The sequence below is a fragment of the Megalopta genalis genome, chromosome 13 (assembly GCF_051020955.1).
Source record: "Megalopta genalis isolate 19385.01 chromosome 13, iyMegGena1_principal, whole genome shotgun sequence".
NCBI classification, from domain to species: Eukaryota; Metazoa; Arthropoda; class Insecta; order Hymenoptera; family Halictidae; genus Megalopta; species Megalopta genalis.
This window is the reverse complement of record NC_135025.1, coordinates 8,706,521-8,727,937: the sequence shown is the minus strand read 5'-3', so window position 1 is coordinate 8,727,937 and position 21,417 is coordinate 8,706,521. Positions and strand designations below refer to the sequence as shown.

Here is a 21,417-nt window from a genome sequence, read left to right as displayed (position 1 = left end):
TCTTGACTAATTCCGTTTCTCGTTAATTTCATCGGCGTAGACCGAATTACACTAACTCAATTCATTACTCAATAATTTCCAAATTGTTTAATTTTATTAAAGAATGTCCCCCCGTCCATCGGGTAATTGAATTTGGTGGCCGCCAGTCAATTACAATCGCCTAATTCGATTAATCGAATTCGCTTAATTGCATCAGAATGTTCGAATGCAATTGATTGGAGCAGATTTAAATGCGATCACCTCGTCGGCTTAACATTGTACGATACGCACGAGTACAATTCTCTTTTTAGCGAGCGAGTGAATGGAATATTATTATAATATGCTCTTTTCGCGAATAATATCCTTTGTTCTTCTATTAAATCTGTAATTAGAACATTCATCAAGAAATATCGATTGTTATTTAACATTCACAAGCGTGTTATTAATGACAATTTGTAACTAAAGTTCAACAGAACGATGCTAACAACAGCAAGCAAAAGTGTGAAGAAAAATATAAAGAACAAAAATATGCAAAAATTAAGAAGAAATTGGAGAGAAAATCTCGCGTGCCAGGAACCTTACAGCAGAAGCAAATCAAAAGAGAAATTAGCCCAATGTTGTCATTGCAGAGTCTAATCAAAATAATTCATATGTGTGTCATAATTGCAATACTGAATAATGTGGAAAAGACATGGCAATCTTTCATACTCTATTTCTCATTTTGCCTTTTCTTATGTATCATTATAATTTTTCAAATAGACGTGTTCGTTTCTAAAAATTAGATTGTCTCGCTCCATCAGAGAAATTACTAAGATCAAATTAGTAATTAATTAATAAGCAGAATTGTGAAAGAAATCGTAGCTAAATTGATAATTTAATAATATAATAAATACGGTAATAATACGGTTAATATTTACAATATAATAATACGGTAATAAATACGGTTAATAATATAATAAATACGGTAATTATACCGTATATATGTTTGATTTTCTTCGTATTTCGTTTGAATCGATTTTTCTAAAATATATATAATTTAATAAACTTGTTTTCGACGAGTATACCAATCACGAAGAAGCGGCAAAATTTCGCGTTACGACGAGTATACTCGTCGAAGACAGCTAACCGGCTTTAAACAAAAATTACAGGAGAAAATTATGCAGCGTGACGGACGCCGATCGAACAGGATAATTTGATATTTCGTTCGCCTAATTGTAAGAACGAAATGCCCGTTCGAAGCGGACAAATTTACACGGGGGGCGGGTCGGAGAACACCCAGACGAGAATGTTTCACCGCGGTTGTTTCGACTTTTCGAACAAGGCGATAGAAACAACAAACACGCGTCATCGTTGTCTCTCTGGCCTGGCAAAATCCGTGTCGACCGGATATGCCAGTCTCCTTCTTCGTCTTCGGAGGCATTTCGACGTCCGATGGATCAATGCAAATAAACCGGCTGTTCTCGAAGGAAAAATATTTGGCGCAGGTTGCCAGGGGATCGTCTCTCGATCGATGCTGTCCGTTGAAAAAGTTCCGGCGTCTTTTTTTTCCCCCGCCCCTCCCCCCGAAGACACCACTCGTTTCGGATTACGTTGGAAACGGGGCGACGCGACGCGGACGTTTCGGTCTCACGAATCCGTGAAACGCGTTCTGTTGCCGCTGCTACTTTTGCTGCTTTCTTTCACGGTAGCGACTTCTCGGTTTCCAGATCTGGGCTCTACTTACGGTGGTGGGGGGGGGGGGGGGGGGCTGCAAAAAGTATTCGTGGATTTCCGATTTTCGGCAAATTTCAACGGCTATAATTTCCTAAATACGTGTCGTACAGCAACGTGCCTGGACTCGTTTTAAAGCTCGATGTTTCTACCATCGTGACACGTTGTTCATTTTTGCCTAACATGCGTTTGCATAATACAGCCGGTCGAAAATTGGAGACGTAGATTTACTCGAAAGTGACACAAATTGGAACGTCCGCAAAATCGTTGGAAAATTTTCCCCGTGAATTCACTTTACAGAGATTTGTATATCGAAGTTTCCTCTTTCCAATGACACCTCGAAACTTGGCGAGCGATTTTTTTTAGTCGTTTTCTGGACGTGACAGTGACGAAGAACAAGCTCAGTCTTGCAAAGTCTTGGTTTGTCTTTTATTACTGCAAAGTATACACCGTTCGTTCGAAATTTGATAAAGTGACTAAAAAGAAATCGTACGTCATAGTTCGAGGAGTCGTTGTAAAGGGGAGGCTTTAATCTTCAAATCGATGTTAGCATCGATAGCGAACAAAATTTTGATAATTGATTTATCGACGTTTCGGTTCGCAACGTCTTCTGGAAAGAGCGCGTCTCCGGTTTCTCGCCTGCTAAATTATGCAAAAACATGTTACAAGAAAACGAACGATGCGCGACGAAAGTCGAAGCTGCAAGCTTTGAAACGAGCGTAGATTTATCGTTGTACGACTCTTGTTTACGCAATTGTAACAGATGAAATATCGACGATTTGTCGACGGTCGGAATCTTTTTGCAGAAACTGTATTTGTTACCCTTTCGGACGGTTTCGACACGCTTCCGACTTGTTTCGCGTTTGTCGGTAACAGCGTACTGATTGCGATAACGCGTACTCGATGCACGTGGTAATACAAGTAATATTATCAACAATGTTACGTAAAAGTATTCCTGGCTATTTTAATAATCGTGAAATTAAGTTCTGTCATGCGGTTTTCGAGTTACGTAACAAAATTTGATTGCTCGAGGCGCAACAAATTCTGCCGAAATAAAGAATCATGCTGGTCGTGGAATTGTTGTGGTTTCTCGAAAATGGACAGTTTGAAAATATTATTAGACCGCCGATTTTTATGCAAAATAAAAATTGTGTGTGTTCGTTTCAATATGCCAAAGCTACATCGACATTTGCGTCTCTTTTTTTCTAAATCACTTTAACGAATACTGTACATTATATTCTTGAATTGTTCTTATTGTTCCGCATTTCGTTATAAATACACAGACATTGTTTTGCATGTTTGTAATTCCTGCAACTATTTGCGTGTTTCAATCTTTGTGCTGTTAATTTTTGTGTTTTCTTGAATTTCAAGTGACGGGTCCAAAAGATGATTAAAAAAATTGATCGATTTCGTTATTTTTGCTTATAAATCTCTAGATTTACTTAATTCAGTATTTATGTGAAACTGTTACAGAAGATGATACGAGAAATCGGCTGTCTAATTAATTAAATGCATCTAATTTCAGGAAACTTCTAACACGCCGGACGGTTTGTAAATACTTAATTGTAAGGTAAAATATTATTTCTGTATATTATTTATACTGTTTAACATTTCAAGAAACGCCTTTATAATTCTATAAATCAATAACAATAAACTCTTAAGAATAACTCTTAAAATACTAAACGTGTAAATTCAAGTATTAACTTTCAATTTTCGACTTTTTCGCTTAAATTTATAAACATTTACGAGGACTTACACTATTTTATCTAACGTATATTCGTCGCAAGCTAATACATGCTTTCCGTAAATGTGAAAAGGCAAAAATTTAATTTGTTTAATCTAACAAAGTGGCGAGGACCCTCAATTTTCCGTTCGACTTCATAGGTTCGATGCAACCACGTGTGAATTCCATTTGTTTCGCCCCGGATGCATTTCTCGGAGCGGACCGGCAACTTCTACTCAGCATATCTCAGATAAAAATACTCCGAAGAAACGCTCTGTCAGTTCTTACTTTCTTCGTTTCCTCCCTCTTTGCGCCGCTAGCGCACCTCTTTTTTTTGTTCTTTCTTTGGAATCTCAGCAGTTTGCAAATGCGTACCAAAAAGACCGTATCGCGTGTCGCTCGAGAATGCTACCAGTTTTGCATTAATTACCATATTGCACTCGATTTTACCGCGACTTCTTATCCTTCAGCGAGATATCACGGATACATTCTTGCCTCGGAAAAATTTTTTCGCTGTTAATTATCAGATAATCGCGCTGCAATGGTTGCCGAATTTACACATCGCGACGTTTCTTTCGCGTTATCGTGGAAATTAGTGTACACTTAGTTGCATTATTGATCGATTTCCGAATGCCACGGCATGCTATTTCTTCATTTTTTCATGCGTGTGTGCGTTTTTTTTTTTATCAACATCTCAGGTCATGAGCGATCGATCGGTTTTCTGTTTACTTCTTTTTTTTTTTAATTTTTGGGTGTACATATATCGATGTCTTCCAAAAACAAGATTAGAACAAGCTTCTAGCAAACAGCAACGCTCGAAACTTACTAAAATCAGCAGAACGGAGATTTTTATAGTATGATATTATTTTTATTTTTATTATATATAATAAAAAACATCTGCATCGATTGCAAAGCGTAGGATCCAACGCAGTTTTGTTTCTTTCTTAAATAATTTTAATAAGTTAAAATTAATACGTTAACATCATCAATTTCTTACAATTTCTTCTCTATTTAGAAAGCCATCATTCCATCTTCCGGTAAATGATTAGAATCCGTAGTCTAATCATAGTTTTTGATCAACAGTAAAGAACATCGACCGAGTCGAAAGTAAAATGTTACTGTACTTTTTTTTAACGAATTTTCACGATGCAAGTACGCTTTATCTCAAGCCCTTATATTCGATAATGAATGCTAAAATATCCTACAAAATAGATATCTTAACAATTTCTCTGTCTCCCTTTAAATATTCTTTTAAACAAGTTTAAATGTTTAATATGTTACACGAAAATGCAGCGTTGCATTTGGTCTATAGAACTGCATCCTGTAAGAAGCTTTCGCATAAATTTTAAGGTCGTAGTACGAGCATGTATAGTCGATATTTTATTAAAAGTTTAAACAAACTTTTGTCTTATTTCGTATACGTTTTCTATATATTTAATTTCCCAATTTATCCAAGGCTCGAAATCGATTATTTTTCTCATGGAAAATGGAATTTAATTATTTTCGTAAATTCTCGTACTCTTTATCGTATTTTCAACTGCATCTACTAACTTTTGTCACAATTGGATAAAATCTAATAACAAGTAAAAACAAATAAGAACCGCAGAACGTGTTCTAATTTCAATTGCGATCATACATGTACATAAATAATCGTGTAAAACGCTATAAATCAATATCAATCTTTCACTATTAACATTGGCGATTGCTACGTGCATGCAGATCTTATCGAATAAATCTCCTGGATCGTACGCAACTGGCAGATCTCTTTCTTGTTGTTATTTTTTCAAGCGGGCGGAATGGACGTAAATAACGTTCGAACTGTTTAAAAAACATTCGGGCGCTACTGTGTAGCAGATTTTCTTGTAAACTGTAGCACCACGGTGTCCGTAACAAGACGCGCTTTTTATCCGTCAATTTCACCGTTTTGCAATTGTTCTACATGAAAATCCCATTTACACTAGTTGACCTGCATTCTGGGCGCCTTTCCCAATAGTTCGCACACACCGTAATCAATTAACCCTTAAATGCATAGAGTCCCAAAAATGAATCAATAACTTTTTGCGCGGATACCCGACAACAGTTTTGATATCGATACATTTGGCTGAATGGCAGTGATTCCTTTGTCCATTGACTTATCAAAAATTAACTAAAATAATGACATTTGACTTCAATATTTGTATCTTTCTGACGTTATACCAATTGGCGCGCATTTTTGATAGCGGGTTCATTTACGTACTTTTGGAAGTGGATTATTTAGAAATATTTTGGTGTATTCGTTAAACAAACAATATTTTCTAAAGGTAAGGCTCTTATTTATTAATTTGCTAGTACTTTTGTCTATATTCCGTAACTATCATGTGTATGGAGGGCTTATTTCGTGTTGATGCAAAAATGGGACAACATGCACTAATGGTAATAATTACGACATGTATTTAGTACTATGCTTCCTTTATTGGTTTGTTGGTTTTGTTTTGGTGTGGTATGCATGTGGTTTATAATTTTGTTATAGATATGTCATACTAACTAAAGAATTTTTATGTCTATTTTGCATAGTGTACCAAAAATGAATCATTAATATTTTTCAATAAAAACCCTATAAGATATGACTTATAATTTTTTTTAATATTTTTCCCGATTTCCACTCATTTGAAAAATTATAACCCTATTTTTTAAATAAAATTCATTAATTCATGCATTTAAGGGTTAAAAGACTGATATTCGCTTTTCTATGCCACGCTGCGTCCGTTTTTATCTGTTTCGACCGAAACGTCTTTTGCACTCAATTTTAATAAATAACTTAATATTCGATCTTTTTCTTTATAAATATAATGGTATACTCTTTATTCTAGAAACTCATTCTACGTTGAAAAAAGGAATAACTTTCGCCTGAAGCGCTTTTTATTTATCTTTTCTTTCACAAATTCTACGTTTGTGATTTTTAGTCATTTTTTTCTTTCATGAATTTTACATTCACTTTTTTTTTTACATTCACCTTTCTATCATTATCCGTGATATCATTATTCACAAGTACGGCTATAAAACGTTTATCGAACTTTAAAATGCCAAGGACATTATTTCATTTCATATACGACTTGTCATCGACTCGTAACTTTTGGTTATACGCTTTTATCGAGCCTTTTATTCGGTAAAAATATTACTGCGTTTGATCCACCGTGACTCGCATTAATGTTCGAACATATTTTAAAGCAGAATAACTTCTTTCAGAGTGGGCGAAATGACGTGTATTTTTTTTAGGATATTCGAGAGACTTTAGTTTACTAGGCAATGGTTGCGGAATTTTTGTTGAAAATTCCAGTTTGTTGGAATGAACGAACGAATATGACACTCGTATTTTTAATTCTTTTCATGCGAACTTCTAACGAAAATTTAAACAACGCGTTTTGAAGGTCTCTGTAACTTAAATAAATACGTTTACATAATATTGTAAATAAAGAAAGCCTAAAAAAAAGCTTTACAAGAAGAATGGTAAAAAATAACACCTCGACTTTGCGAAAATTTGATCAAATCAATTCCTACAAAATATTAACATAAGCTTTATGTATTAAATATTATTGAAAATATGTATTGTACAATTTTTACTGACGGGCTAGTTCTATTATCGAAAGTTTTATTCTACTGTTGTTATATAATAAATAAAGAAGCATCGAACTACATGTCTATACACGCGTTTTAGTCGTTTCCTACAATTATCACGTTTTATAAGTGAAAATCGGCTGAATTTCTAGGCGTACAATTTTAAGCGACAGTCACTGTGTATATTCGCAAACAAAATTTTGTTGCCTTAAATTAAACCTTCTTCATGCCATTGCTCTCGCAGGCAATGGAAAATAATTTTTTTCTTGTAAAACGCGAAAATCGGCTGAATTCCTAGGCGTACAATTTTAAGCGACAGTCACTGTATATATTCGCAAACAAAATTTTGTTGCCTTAAATTAAACCTTCTTCATGCCATTGCTCTCGCAGGCAATGGAAAATAATTTTTTTCTTGTAAAACGCGAAAATTTGTAGCACGTGTAAACGAACACATAAGACACGTACAAAATGAATGAAGTTCTGCTGTCTGGTGTCAAGTGGTCTCACGGTGTTCTCATTATACTAGTAAAAAATTTCGTTAATGCCACGGGATGGCAGGCTCTGTAGAACAGAATGAAAAAGCGAAGGCACCGAGGAAAAGGATAAAAAGTGTAATTGCCGTGCTAATTGAAACGTCGCGTTGCAGTGGTACTGTAGGTGCCTCGTTACCTGACGTAATCTCGTTTGCAGTAGGTTTTTCCGTCCCGTACAAAGCAGGTGCAGTGCTCGTCCAAAAATTGCTGGCACTCCGCGCATTTCAAACAAGCAGCATGCCATTCCAAGTTCGGCGCAACCCGCAGAATCCATTGGTCGTGAATTCGCCCGCCGCAGCCCACGCAATGCGAACTCGTGTTTTCTGAAAGAATAGCAGAAGTTTCTCTTAGCTCGTGCTTATTCATTAATCCGAAATACATTAGAATTAACGCTCGAATGGCGGATGGTTTTGCCGACGTTGGATTTCAGAGAATTCGTAGAAAAATGTTTTCACGCGTCTTTTCGAAAAGAAGATGCGTCGTGGATTGTTAGATGCACGGATAGACAAAAAGCGAGCTTTTCTATAAGCTTTCGATGAAGATTATGACAGTAAATTTGTCGCTATTTTCATTGCCCTATGCTGCAAAGTGAGCGAATTCATTTAATAATTTGCAACGAAGGTGTTTGCTTGTGCGATTATGCTCGGGTGAATTATAATGATGTTCAACTGTTGAGGTTTCATTTTCACGAAGAATGTCACTAATCTGGTAAACTGAAAACACTGTTCTCACTGTTACAGTGTACCAATTCTTCATCTTCCTTATTTGTTATATTTCTGTGATAGCTAAACTCTTCGAAAGCCTTCAAAAAATTGCTCTTCCGTTGTCAGTAATTGTGCACGTTATTTTACTTACGCTTAAGTCATATATCCATGTATGATTGCTATATTTTTGGCAATCGAAATTGTATAATTATGACTTGCTTTCTCAGTTAACACGTTCCGTGCCACGTGTACCATCGATGGTACACGCTTGCATGTTTACTTAGTGAACTGAACAAATTGTTTACAAGAAATTTAGAACCAAAGAATCAATTTCCACCGCAAGAATGGGCGTTGATAAGTTTTTGTTACGTTGTTATGTGTACGAGAATTAATAATTGCACGTAATACATCAAGTTTTAGTAAATTATCAAAGTGTGAAGATTTGAGTAAAAAAAGCTCGGCACGGAACGTGTTAAAGTTTTGCAGATTTATCCAATGTATTGTTACTGCTGGATTATTTCGCCTAAATGCAGACTATATGTCTACTGAATCTTTCCACTTCTGAAAGTTCCTTTTTTAAATTTGATATTAATATTTCAAGTATTTTCGATTTACTTGGTCCCGAAACCGAACCCACGAACATTCTTCAACAGTTCGTAGCGATTCATCAGTTCTAACGATAAAATTAGTTACCAAAAATTAATTACAATCGGCAACTATAAAAATGAACCGCGAAACTCGAACAGTCGTATCTCCTCTTCCCAAATTACCCATTTTTTATTAGAAGCTGAAGAAAAATTGGAGAGAATTTACTGTATTTAATGAAATTCTATTCAAGAAATTTTGGTACACACACACACGCACACAAAATATATCGAGAATTGTTAAGCAATTCCAGAAAAGTTGCAAGCAAAAGCAGTATTTTTATGTAACGAATGGAATAAATTATTGCTTAGAATCAAGTGCAGTTATTACGCGAATAGATTTTCTTGGCGCCGCTTCTCCTCGATCATGACTGAAGTTGATGAAGTTTTAATAATAATTCGCGACTAAAATACATGCGGTACAATGTAAAAGTAATTGAATTGAAGCGATATCGTTCTGTAATTTCATTATACCGTGATTGGCAGATCGTTCTTTCATTCATTGCGATTGGTGTTTAACGACATAATTAACAATGCACTCTTAACTAACACACACGCAACTGAGATGTATTTAATAGCCAGCTTATTTTCGTTCTCGTGCACACTGATGAATTAACCTGAATATAAACGACTGAAGTCTCTTTCATTTAAAGATTAAAATACTTTGCATTTAATATTTACCATCGTCCGATTGTTTCAGATCGATTTTTATATGACACCGAAAGAAAGTTTTCTACGGTAATTCAACAATCTTTGTTATTATGTAACTGTAATTTATTTTCTTTTATCAAGTTTCATCGAATTAAGGATTGCGTGAAACGTGGATAAAATAAATGAATACACACGATTTCGTACGATTTTAAATTTAAACAATCGTATGAGTTACGGTGTGTTAATTTATCACAAAAAATCGTACACTACACTTGTCTATCAAAAGACAGCTTTTTGTTTCAAATCCGACACAGAGGAAGATAAACAATAAATCAATATTTTAAGACTACTTTCAGAAAACTTCGATACGAAACGATAAATATAAAAAAGATATGACAAATTATGTTATTAAGAATACCACTTTATGGCTGTTTGTTCGTCAATACAGCACGTTGCCAACAGAATGGCATTGATAAATAGAAATCATTCTGTGGTTAAATTCGATCTGCGATACAATAATTTTCGCACAATCAATTCAATCAACAAAACGATCATGTCGTACATTATACATATACATATACGGTTACAGATAATTGCGCAACTTATGCTCTCTTCGACCGTGATTTATCAATTGAAATATTGTATAAAAATTACGACAGCAATTATCGATTGTCGCTGAACCTTTTCAAGCGAACATCGCGATACGAAACGAGTTTTCTAGTGGTCGACGTCGCGTCATACCTACCGCCACTGCAGACACATTTCGCGATAATTACAGTCATCGACTTCTATTTCAAGAGTGAGATTCGTTCGAAAAAAAGGGGGGAGTGCTGAGATTTAAGTGAGGAGATGTGATTCAACGAGCCTTCACATGTTGCGGGGAACAAAAGCGTACGAAGAGCTCGTCTGTCAAGCGCATCTATTCAATGCGTTCTTACATTTAGTACGGATTGCATCGATTGCGAGAAATTTTTTGCTCAGATCAAACAAATTTCTCATTGTTACAGAGACCGCAAATCTATGGACATTTATAGCGTGTGAAGGTAATTGAAAAAATTAACGCTGCTTCGTTTCAATTTCAATTTACTGGAGTCACTTACGGAGGATGTAAGATTGATGCTTCGTTGCATTGCGAATTGCAGTGAATTTGAAACATAATTTTTTCAGTCACTATGCTGAACACGTTAATGCAATAGACCGCGGATTTCCAAGCATGATAAAAATTGTATGCAGCGGTTGTAAGAAATAGAAACCGAACGGTACGTTCCTTATTTATTCAATAATTTTAATCGGTTAAAAATAATAGATTGACATTTCTATAAATTCTTTTAATTTTCCTTCTATCTCAAATTGCAACTACTCAATTTTACTATAAATGCATAAAATTCGCAGTCTAGTTATTGCTGAATCGTATACATCGACATATGTATTGATTATGTATTAAATACTAATACTAATTAATTAAATACTAAATTAAATTAATTTAATTTAATTAAATAAATACTAATTTAATTAATTAAATACTTAATTAAATACTAATTTCCATTTTGGAATGTCATTTTACAAAAATCAGAATCAGAGACAAATTTCCTCGTTCAATTAAAAGATTACTTCTAAAACATTAAAAAATATTAAGATGCCTAGTAGACCTTGTTGATTTATACATTTTTTTACATTTGAAAAATCTGTATATAGTCTAAATGCATAAAGATTTGCAGTCTAGTTATTATTGCCGAATTTCATTCAAATTTACAACTTCGTAGAAAGAAATGAAATGAAATTTTCTTTTTCTTTTTGTCATTCTGAATTAAAAAAAATAGCATTTTAGTCATTGTTTCATACTGGTACCTCTATAATCTAAAAAAGAATTCAAATCGTTTAGTCCAGTTTTAAAAAAGTCATCGCTGAGTAACTGTATCCATGGGATAGATCACATATTTTGAAAGTTTATCCACTATTTAAATTTTTAGATTCTTATCTAAATTCTTATCTTATTCCTTTACGCTCGTATTATATTTAAATACGGACTATTATCAAAGGAAAAACGTTCAATGCATTTTTGTGTATTATGCTTGATATACGAATTACTAGGAAATATTTATTAATTAAACTCAACATTCACAAAGTGTACATATAATTTCTCACAAGACTTGAAGATTATTTTTTACTATGACTTTGACGAATAGTAAATAATTGAAATCACGCGAATGATCCTGCGTCCCTTATAAAATTATTACAGCACGAAATGTCTACACAAAGGATTAATTATACTGTATATGTAGAACACTTGTGGCAAACAAAATTTCAATTAATTGTCGCTCCAGTATGTCACATAATCCAGGGTATTAAATATTATTAATGCACAAATACTAATTATTAAATAACATATTAAACTGCAAGCCTGTTGGGGCAAATATTTTCACTCGTTCACGTGGGTATATGTGTGACAAGATAAATGTTTATATTTGACGAACAGCTGCGTACAGGTACTTTAACATTAATATTTACGATATTAACACAGCGTATTCAGAGTAAATTCAGTAACAGCGAATTTTACCGACAACGAATGTCGTCTATTACGACCTTAAATTAATTATGTACTTTATCGGTATGTGTGTAATTATGTTCATATATTTTATTAAAATTCTCCCGTAGGTAAATTACAAAAACTGTTCTCATTGAAATGCTGCTGTTGACTATGTTTTCATGGAGAGTTATTTTGTTGTTTTAGTTTGCATTTTAGATTGTATTCATTTGTAAATACAACTGTATATACAGTAATTATACTCTAATAATCGTAAATGGCGTGTATATTTAACGAATGACTTTTTCAATACTGGATCAAGCGACGAATTTTTTAGGATATGGGACTGATTTATTAGACCATGTCTCAAAACATTTTTGCAATGACTGCAATTGGTTGGAATGAAAAAAATACGAATAATTATGTTTTCCTACCTTTGATTTGAGAATTCTTGCTCTTTTATTTGAGCATTCAACAAAAATTTAAACAATGCATTTTGTACATCTATATGCATGCTAAAAATTTTATTTTTCCTATAATAATTAATCATTGACGAGAATAAGCTAACTATCGCAATTGAAAGTATTAAAAAAGTGAGTAAGATTAAATAAATAAAGCAATTAGAAGAGAAGAAGAGAAAATTAAATTTTAATTAGGTCTATACAGAGTGTCCCATAATTATGTTAACATCCTCGCCTCTCATTGATCAGTGTTTTTCATAATAATTTAATAATTCATAAACAAAGCAGTTTCGCTAAGGAAAAAGTAACTTCAAATGACCTCAGGAATCACCCCTTTCCGGGTGTTAACACAATTATGGGACACCCTGTATATTCAGTCTACAGCAGGGCTCGGAATTAACCAGCACGCAACGCGAGGATCGCGAGGGCTACGCCTCTTGACTCCCGTCGCGCGTCTCGCTCCCGGTGATCGCCTAACACTCACATATATACTACTCACCTACACACATACGTATGCATAAACACAGGCCACGCGTCTACGGTGCTCCGAGCCGAAAGAGACGACCATGGGGAGCGAGACGCGCGACGAGAGTCAGGAGGCGTAGCCCTCGCGATCCTCAAGTTGCATGCAGGTTAATTCCGAGCCCTGACATAGACGATTGACTTTGAAGAATCAAATCAATAAATTGCATTTCACGCAAATTTTCCACTTGAATTGTTTAAAACAGCATGTTTCATACTACAGGAGAGAAAAGTTATGAATCTTGAAAAGATTATAAAATCGAAAGAATGCTGTACAGTTAAAATTTAAAAATAAAATAGGATAGTCAGGCACTGCGACTAACAAATAACCGAATCAATTTGATTGTCTCCGTAAGGGTTAAATCCATAATTACAAAAGAAAATTTGTATTAAAGTAAAATAAAAGAAACACAGGTTATTCATAAAAATTTACAAAGCTATTTACCGACTTGATAGCCTGTGCATTTACTTGTAAAATTCTAGTAGATAATGTTATCATTTCATTGCCAAGTTAACATTTCTTCTCACACAAACAAATAAAATAATTTTAGCCAGTTTTTCCGGCCAAATAGCCCACTTTGCGGCGCACAATGAAGTATTTATCTCGAAAACACGGTGAAAAACATTTTTTCACTGAAAACATATATTATATATTCGTGTCCAACTTTTTGATGTTTTACGACAGCAATGCACAGCAAAATTATTAAAAAGTTATAAACTATTTCCAGCACTGCTTGGCAATTTCGAATGGAGCACCTGCACCGTTACAGGGCCATCGATAAACAATAATCCTTCTAACTATGCCAATAGCACCTAGTAACAGCCGATCTTCCCTTTAAAGAAAGGTAAGACTCTACCCTTTAAAATGTGACCAAAACGAACACTGCCCTTAGCGGCACTCATAATTAAAAAATGAATTGCAAATTGAACATATTTAATTACATATATTTAAAAATATATGGGCAATAGGAAAATGTGCTTCGACATAATTTAAGTACATGCTAAGTGCAGCAAATTCTGTCTGTCATCACTTAATTGAAATAAATAAGATAATTAGAAATAATATAAACAGTTTTGGTTGTTTCGGAGATAGGCCATCTTGAAGCTGCGTAGTGGTGTCAAAAATGAACAAATGGTACAATAAATCATAGCAAATCATAATATATATGTTCAATTAACTATTACTCAAGAAATTTGTCATTATGGGGATATTTTCATAAAACCGGATCAGCTATTTCTTGGACGTCATCGGCCAAAATTTATTGTCGAAATGTTGTGTTCACTGAGTCTTTAATAAATGATCGTAGCATAAGAAAACAAAAATGCCAGTCTTTCTGTATTCCGGTTGCTTCACTTTTGAACAATCCACTGCACACAATACTATCATAATTCAACTAATAGTTTAATGTTTTGTTCAATGCCATCCAAAGTCTAAAATTCACTTTGATCTAATCTAAATTCACTCCTTCAGTGGTAAGGTTTTAAGAAGTAAAAAGATTAACTGTCGATAGCTGCAATTAATAAAATAAATCTAATACGTATATGCTAACCTAACACAATGGATTTAATATGTGCATTAGATTCATTGTATCAATCGCAGCTGCTAGCAGCCAATTATTCTACTTCTTAAAACCACACCACTGGAGAAGCGAATTTAAGTATTTTAGACCTTGTGCAATTACGAGAAACATTTCAAGTCATCGGTTGAATTATGATAATATCGAGTGCGGCGGATTTTCATTTGATACAGCTTCTAAACGACGAAATTTGAACAAAGTCGGAACGTTCTTGTAGAAAATCGTTGTTAACAAAATACCCAATAAGATGGAAACACGAACCAATAGAATTTAGGTGATAATTATTTAAAGCGGAGCAACTGGATAACAAAGAATTTTCGTTAACAGTCGCATTCAGATGCATTTGGATTAAAACCTAATGAGAACGCGAAGTATCGTTTCCTTGTGTTCCCTCATGTCACGATCCCTTATCGAAGGTTTCACGAAGCCGGGCTGCAGAGAAATGTTCGACAATGAATTTCGGCCGATGACGACCAAGAAAATAGGTGTTCCGTTCCACTGTGCGCCGCGCGCCGTACCGTCCGCTTCTAATCGCGTCGGACGCGACCAAAGTGAAGAACAAAGAAGCGAAACGGTCGTCGAAGAGGCAACGAGCATCAATGTAGCCGCGGCTGCAACGGTGGCTGCACCACTGTCGGTGCATCATTCGGAAATTATAGCCGGCGTCGAGGCGCGTTTGCGCGCTGCAAACGCGCCGTGAAAGAAATCCTGACGAAGGGTGGGAAGATCACGAAGAGGGGCGACCGGCTCCAACAGAAGGACGAACAGGAGACGAAGCTGGGCGGCGCGCGTCCGGCTCGGTAGCTCCGAAACTCCGCCCAGATTTCCGAGGCTGAAACCATCGAGTCGGCGCAGATTCCTCGGCGTCTCTCGTTTCGCGAATGCATTTCTGCGCGTCCGAGGTCCCCCACAGCCCCGAGCTGAGAGACGCCTTATCGGCGGGCCGGCGAGATGTTCGATAAATTTCGGTACACCATCCACGTCAGTCCTTTCTGCCTGCTCCTAAATCTGACGGCTGTCGCAATATTGTTCCCCCCCGACGCTCCCCCCTCGTCCAAGCGACAACCTTCTCCTCCTTTATTTCTTTCGCTGATTCTCCCTTTTATTCGCCGCTCGATCCACGGTATTTTATTTCAAATATTGTCCCGTGGGCTTTCTTTGTATTTAATGCTAGTCATTCCGCGGTATCGCAGCCTCTCTTCGCAGATATCGAGGCCTTCAAACGACTTTTATTCTCTTGCGAACGCGTCGGTACACGATCGAAGCTTTTGTTCGGATATTTCTTCGTACGGCGCGCACGGAGTTTTTGGCAGTTTGCGATTAAATGCGCGGGAGCAAGAGGTGAAGGGTCGCCGAGCTTTGGGGGATGCAGCGTCCTGCACGTGTGAATTGCTGCAACCTAGCTTAATTTTGTGGGTGACATTTCTGTGCTCGTTTATTGTTTATTTTAACGCGGGTGCGGGTACAACGGAGTCGTTGCCGAGACTTTATTGGCAGGCTTTATAAGTTATGGTATAGAGTGTACAAGGTACAAGTATAGTATAGTGAGCGACATTGCTATAACTTGTCACGTGTATCTGGTGATAATTATCTCACGATGTGCAAATACGTTAATATTAGAGGCAACCTTCGCAGCTGAGGAATATGATTGCAGTAAATTCTCACCAATTATATCCCTCTGAACAAAAATAGATAATTTTTTTAGAGTGGTTGACAATATCGCGCGGATTATAAGAACGAGCCGCGAGACTCGAATTCCATTTTTATTTACAAGTTGAGGGACAATTGGAGAGAGTTTACTGTATAACGTATAACTATATACAGCATGTTGAATAACATAGTTTGAACAAGTTTATAGTGTATAAGAAAATTATTAAGAGGACATTGTTATAACTCTTCATCTATGTATCTCATGATATGTAAATACGTTAATTAGATAAACGTACATAGATAAGCTTCACAGTCGAGGAATATGGTGTTTAACGTGCAGCTATAGTATATTGTATAGCACACATTTTTAGTGATATTTAAACAGAAGCTTGACAAAAATTATGATATTCGTATATTTCTGCATATTTATTTTTTTACCTCTTCACGAATGAAAAATATTATCCCCCATTCTCAAATATTTCCTTTCGTCAAACGGTTGCGCAAATAGGCAGGGATTATACATGTGTAGCTATCGAAATTGTACTTCACAGTCCACATGCATGATTAAAAAGGGGAACTAAAATGTCTGCGAACATTTAATAATTAGACTGTGGACTTTATGTATTTATGGCAGAAAATTGAGTAAAGTGAAACCTGAAATAGCAAGAAGTATCGAATTATTGAAGAGAGAATGAAATCCATAATTAATTCTTACTTCTCGAAATTGACGTAAATAATTTGTATTTTTCACAAAGATCCACGGCCTGTTGATAATAAAATATAGGTGAAGAATAAAAGATCGTCTTCATCGTTCAATCGAAAAGATCGTCTTCATTTGGATCGATAAAGAGATCATTTTAAGCCGCTTGACAGAGAGCAATATTTTTACTTACATTTTCTTAATCCTTTGCACTCGAATGGCGACTTTGGGGCACCACTAAAAATTCCTATATCACTCTTCCGAGTAGTTTTTACATTAATAAATTGTGTTATATAAAAAGACTTGTTAAAACTGTAAGTCACGACCCATTGAGTGATTTGTTGCAAATTATTTTTCAGACAATTATACTTGTCTTGTAATACAAGTTATTCTTTATTAAATATCGATAGCGCAGTTTTCATTAAAAATGCAATAAAACGACCGCGAAAATATCGATGGCATCGATGTTTATGGGATTGTTTTAAAGGGAAGATATTAATTCTCAAGTCCATAGTCATTTGTTCACAGAAAGAACTTTTTAAGCTTCGTAAAATTTTCAAGAAAAAAAACCATTTTCATTTTCCATCTCGCATACAGAAAAATGCAACAATAACTCAAAGTCAAAGCTGCTTTTAAAATAGATTAGACTGTTATTTGACTTTTCTTCACGAAGTTGTAACAATTTAAATATCGAGGATTTTGCTCACAGGATTTAACGATTCTTCAATTTTAATCTTCAACGCGTAAGAAGAATAAGGAGTTAGCGAACCTTTATGAGACGCGAGATTGTTAATTAGTATTTTAAAAAATAGCTACGGAAATCACATTCAGACGAAACATCTTCGAATACGATATAAATAGTTTAAACACTCGCTTGTTAGGATGCATCGATAGACGCACATTTCCGTAAAATCACAAGATTGATCAAAAAGTTAACGGACGCAACGGTTTTACAAACAAGACTTCACTGTTTGTCAACCCTAACTGAGTTGAAATGTCTAACAATGAGCAGCGTGAATTAATGAATGACAAGTAAACTGGTTTTTACGCGTTCGTGCAAACCTGTTTATCTACAATTGAATACTTTAAAGAATTTGCGAAAGATTGAAAGGAGTTTCCTTTTATTTGAATCAAATGGAATCTTTCGAAGATTGAATAAATGATTTCTTATCTCTCACTTTTAATCATAAATTGTAAGTTGTAATCGAATGCTGTATAAATCATTATATTACTAAATACATAAAGGCAATTCTGAAACTCTTTCTTACATACAGCCAGTCAAAAAAGTCTCGAAACGCAATAACTTTCTTAAAACTGCAGTAAACTTTTTTTTTTGTATTTTCTGCATGCATATAAGTTACCGAGATCTACGAAAGACATTTTTTAAATTTTCGTTATAGGCTCACATAAAAAAGTTACAAAACTAGAGTTTCTAATCTCTTCTTTTGCATTCCAAGCAATAGCAAAATAAAGAAAGAAAAAGCGTTTTAGTCATTGTCTAGTACACTAGTTCCTCTGTGATCGAAAAAAAAGTCAAGTCGTTCAGTCCAATTTTAGAAAAGTTATCGCACATCGAAAGGTATACCGAGACTTTTTAGACTGACTGTATACATTTCGGTTGAAGTAATATTGAGTCCTCAAAGACAGTTCTATAATTGTTAAACAGGATATCTAAAATTATAATTTGTAGTATCTATAATAACAGCTTCTATTCTACAACAACAGCCGTCATTGTTTAAAAGAAGAAACGCGAAAACATACCGCGTTTGTAAACAGTATTTATATTAATTTCATGAAAACAAATAATAGATTATTTTTGTGAATCTATTAAGTCTCTCGATGCTTGGTACATTGATAAACGGACCGCGGATCTTTATGCAAAATAAACATTTTTCGAGCCGATTGTAAGCAACGATCAAATCAAAATAAATTGCTTCTGTTAATAATTGTTGGACGGTGGATTAAGCAACTCTACATTTTACACGATTGGTTTTATATTACTTTTGGTACGCGACGGATATAAATATAACATATAAAATATATAAGGACGTCCGAGTGACGTCATGACGAGGTCTTTCCGCAATGTGGAAGATGTCGCGATTGGAACAATTATCTAACAATAATTGTTATAACTTGAAAATATTGTGTAACAATATTATTCGTCCGAGTGACGTCATGACGAGGTCTTTCCGCAATGCGAAAGATGTCGCGATTGGAACAATTGTCTAACAATAATTGTTATAACTTGAAAATATTGTGTAACAATATTATTAAATTCTTCTTACGTCCTCGCAATTTTATACGTCAGCTACACATATTCGCCATAAATGCATAAAATCCGCAGTCCAGCGATAGATCATTTATTGGCACAGTTTTCTCGTTACCGTGTGTTTTACAGGTATGTATATGACACAAATGCATGATAAAGTCATTTCTCGAATATTAATTGAACGGAGCAGAATCACGTGGCCGGCATAAATTCCTCGGAGGCTTATTAAAGAGAGCAGTAAACGTCAGGAATGAAATACGAGAAGTAATGAAGATTATTTAGGGGTTTATGTAAGGAGAGATCATGCGTGGCCCAAGATTTTAGGCGCTATATTTAAATCTGAAACTATTATGTAAGCGTAGTCGTGGTCGTTCCAATAAACGTAGTTGTGGTGCCGTGGTTACAGTCACGAAGCATATAAACCTATTTCATAAGTCCGTTTCGTTTTAGGCCTTTACATACTATCACAGCGAATTTTGATTAGATCTATTCATCATCTTCCACAATGAGACCAATTAAACAGTTTTATCGAGCTTCCAGATAGGTTTCGCGATGCTATTATCGTTCCCTGAACCTTGGTATAAAATTCAAATTTCTTTTCAGCTATATAATCCTCGTAAAATAATCTATCGGGGCATGAGGTCCCATAAAAATTCAATCAGCAACATTATCGATTCGCGAAACGAAACGTTGAACATGCTTCAAAGTGTTACTTCTTGAACTAATTTTTAGGTTGATTCAGCTGTTGCTTCAAGTATCCAGCAATTTTTCGATAATTTACTTGTAATTTGCGATTTTCTACATTATTTGCACAATTTTCTAATGTTAAAAGATCTGTTTTATAAATAGATATTTGCGAGTATAATAAAACTGGCTGAGTGATCATTTTTATGAGAATATCACAAAAGTATAGTGAACGTTAGTTGAAAATTCTCCAATGTCTTACTTAATAATGCCAACAGAAATTAAACAATCGTTGCGATTTTAATTGTTATTACAATATATTATTGTACATATAAAATACATTATTATAAGTATTGTTGCAACTAATTGTTTAATAATGAAATCTGTTTCACATATTATTCCTGCAATCCTGTATTTTCCATATGTCACAAAAGTATAGTGAACGTTAGTTGAAAATTCTCCAATGTCTTACTTAATAATGCCAACAGAAATTAAACAATCGTTGCGATTTTAACTGTTATTACAATATATTATTGTACATATAAAATACGTTATTATAAGTATTGTTGCAACTAATTGTCTAATAATGAAATCTGTTTCACATATTATTCCTGCAATCCTGTATTTTCCATATGTTTAAGTATTTGAAATATTTAAAGATTATCTTTGCATATGTTAAAAAATTATGCTATGTACTTTTAGATGTTTTGGGAATTTATTGAAACGTTATTGTTGCAACTAATTGCCTAATAATGAAATCTGTTTCACATATTATTCCTGCAATCCTGTGTTTTCCATATGTTTAAGTATTTGAAATATTTAAAGATTATCTTTGCATATGTTAGAAAATTATGCTATGTACTTTTAGATGTTTTGGAAATTTATTGAAACGTTATTGTTGCAACTAGTTGTCTAATAATGAAATCTGTTTCACATATTATTCCTGCAATCCTGTATTTTCCATATGTTTAAGTATTTGAAATATTTAAAGATTATCTTTGCATACGTTAAAAAATTATGCTATGCACTTCTAGATGTTTTGGAAATTTATTGAAACGTTATTGTTGCAACTAATTGTCTAATAATGAAATCTGTTTCGCATATTATTCCTGCAATCCTGTATTTTCCATATGTTTAAGTATTTGAAATATTTAAAGCTTATCTTTGCATACGTTAAAAAATTATGCTATGCACTTCAAGGTGTTTTTGAAGTTCATTGAACCGTTAAATTATTTGTCGAAGCTTCGTTTCTCACACTATGAATACTTGTTTACAGAAGCTTGAAACACTATAAATGCTAAAAATACGTTTTTCTTTTCCTGTTTTCTTGTTTGTATCAATCTTTTCGACTTCATCAGCGTACCCGTGTAAACGAGGCTGAACAGACTGTAATTTACATTATCATTCGATAAGTATAACGCACGCTATATCCAACATGCACTAACCTGCATGATAATAACCGTACTTACATGTATACGATACGAGTCCTATC

At 34.6% G+C, this 21,417-nt stretch overlaps 1 protein-coding gene across 1 annotated transcript in view; it reads right to left on the bottom strand.

The window, feature by feature from the left end:
• The window catches only part of tup (LIM1_Isl and LIM2_Isl domain-containing protein tup), a 95,118-nt gene that overhangs the window by 21,261 nt on the left and 52,440 nt on the right, over positions 1–21,417 (bottom strand). Inside the window, exon 2 of the mRNA XM_033476971.2 lies at positions 7,676–7,862. Within this exon, the coding sequence (XP_033332862.2) occupies positions 7,676–7,862 (187 nt within the window). The remainder of the gene's footprint in view (positions 1–7,675; positions 7,863–21,417) is intronic.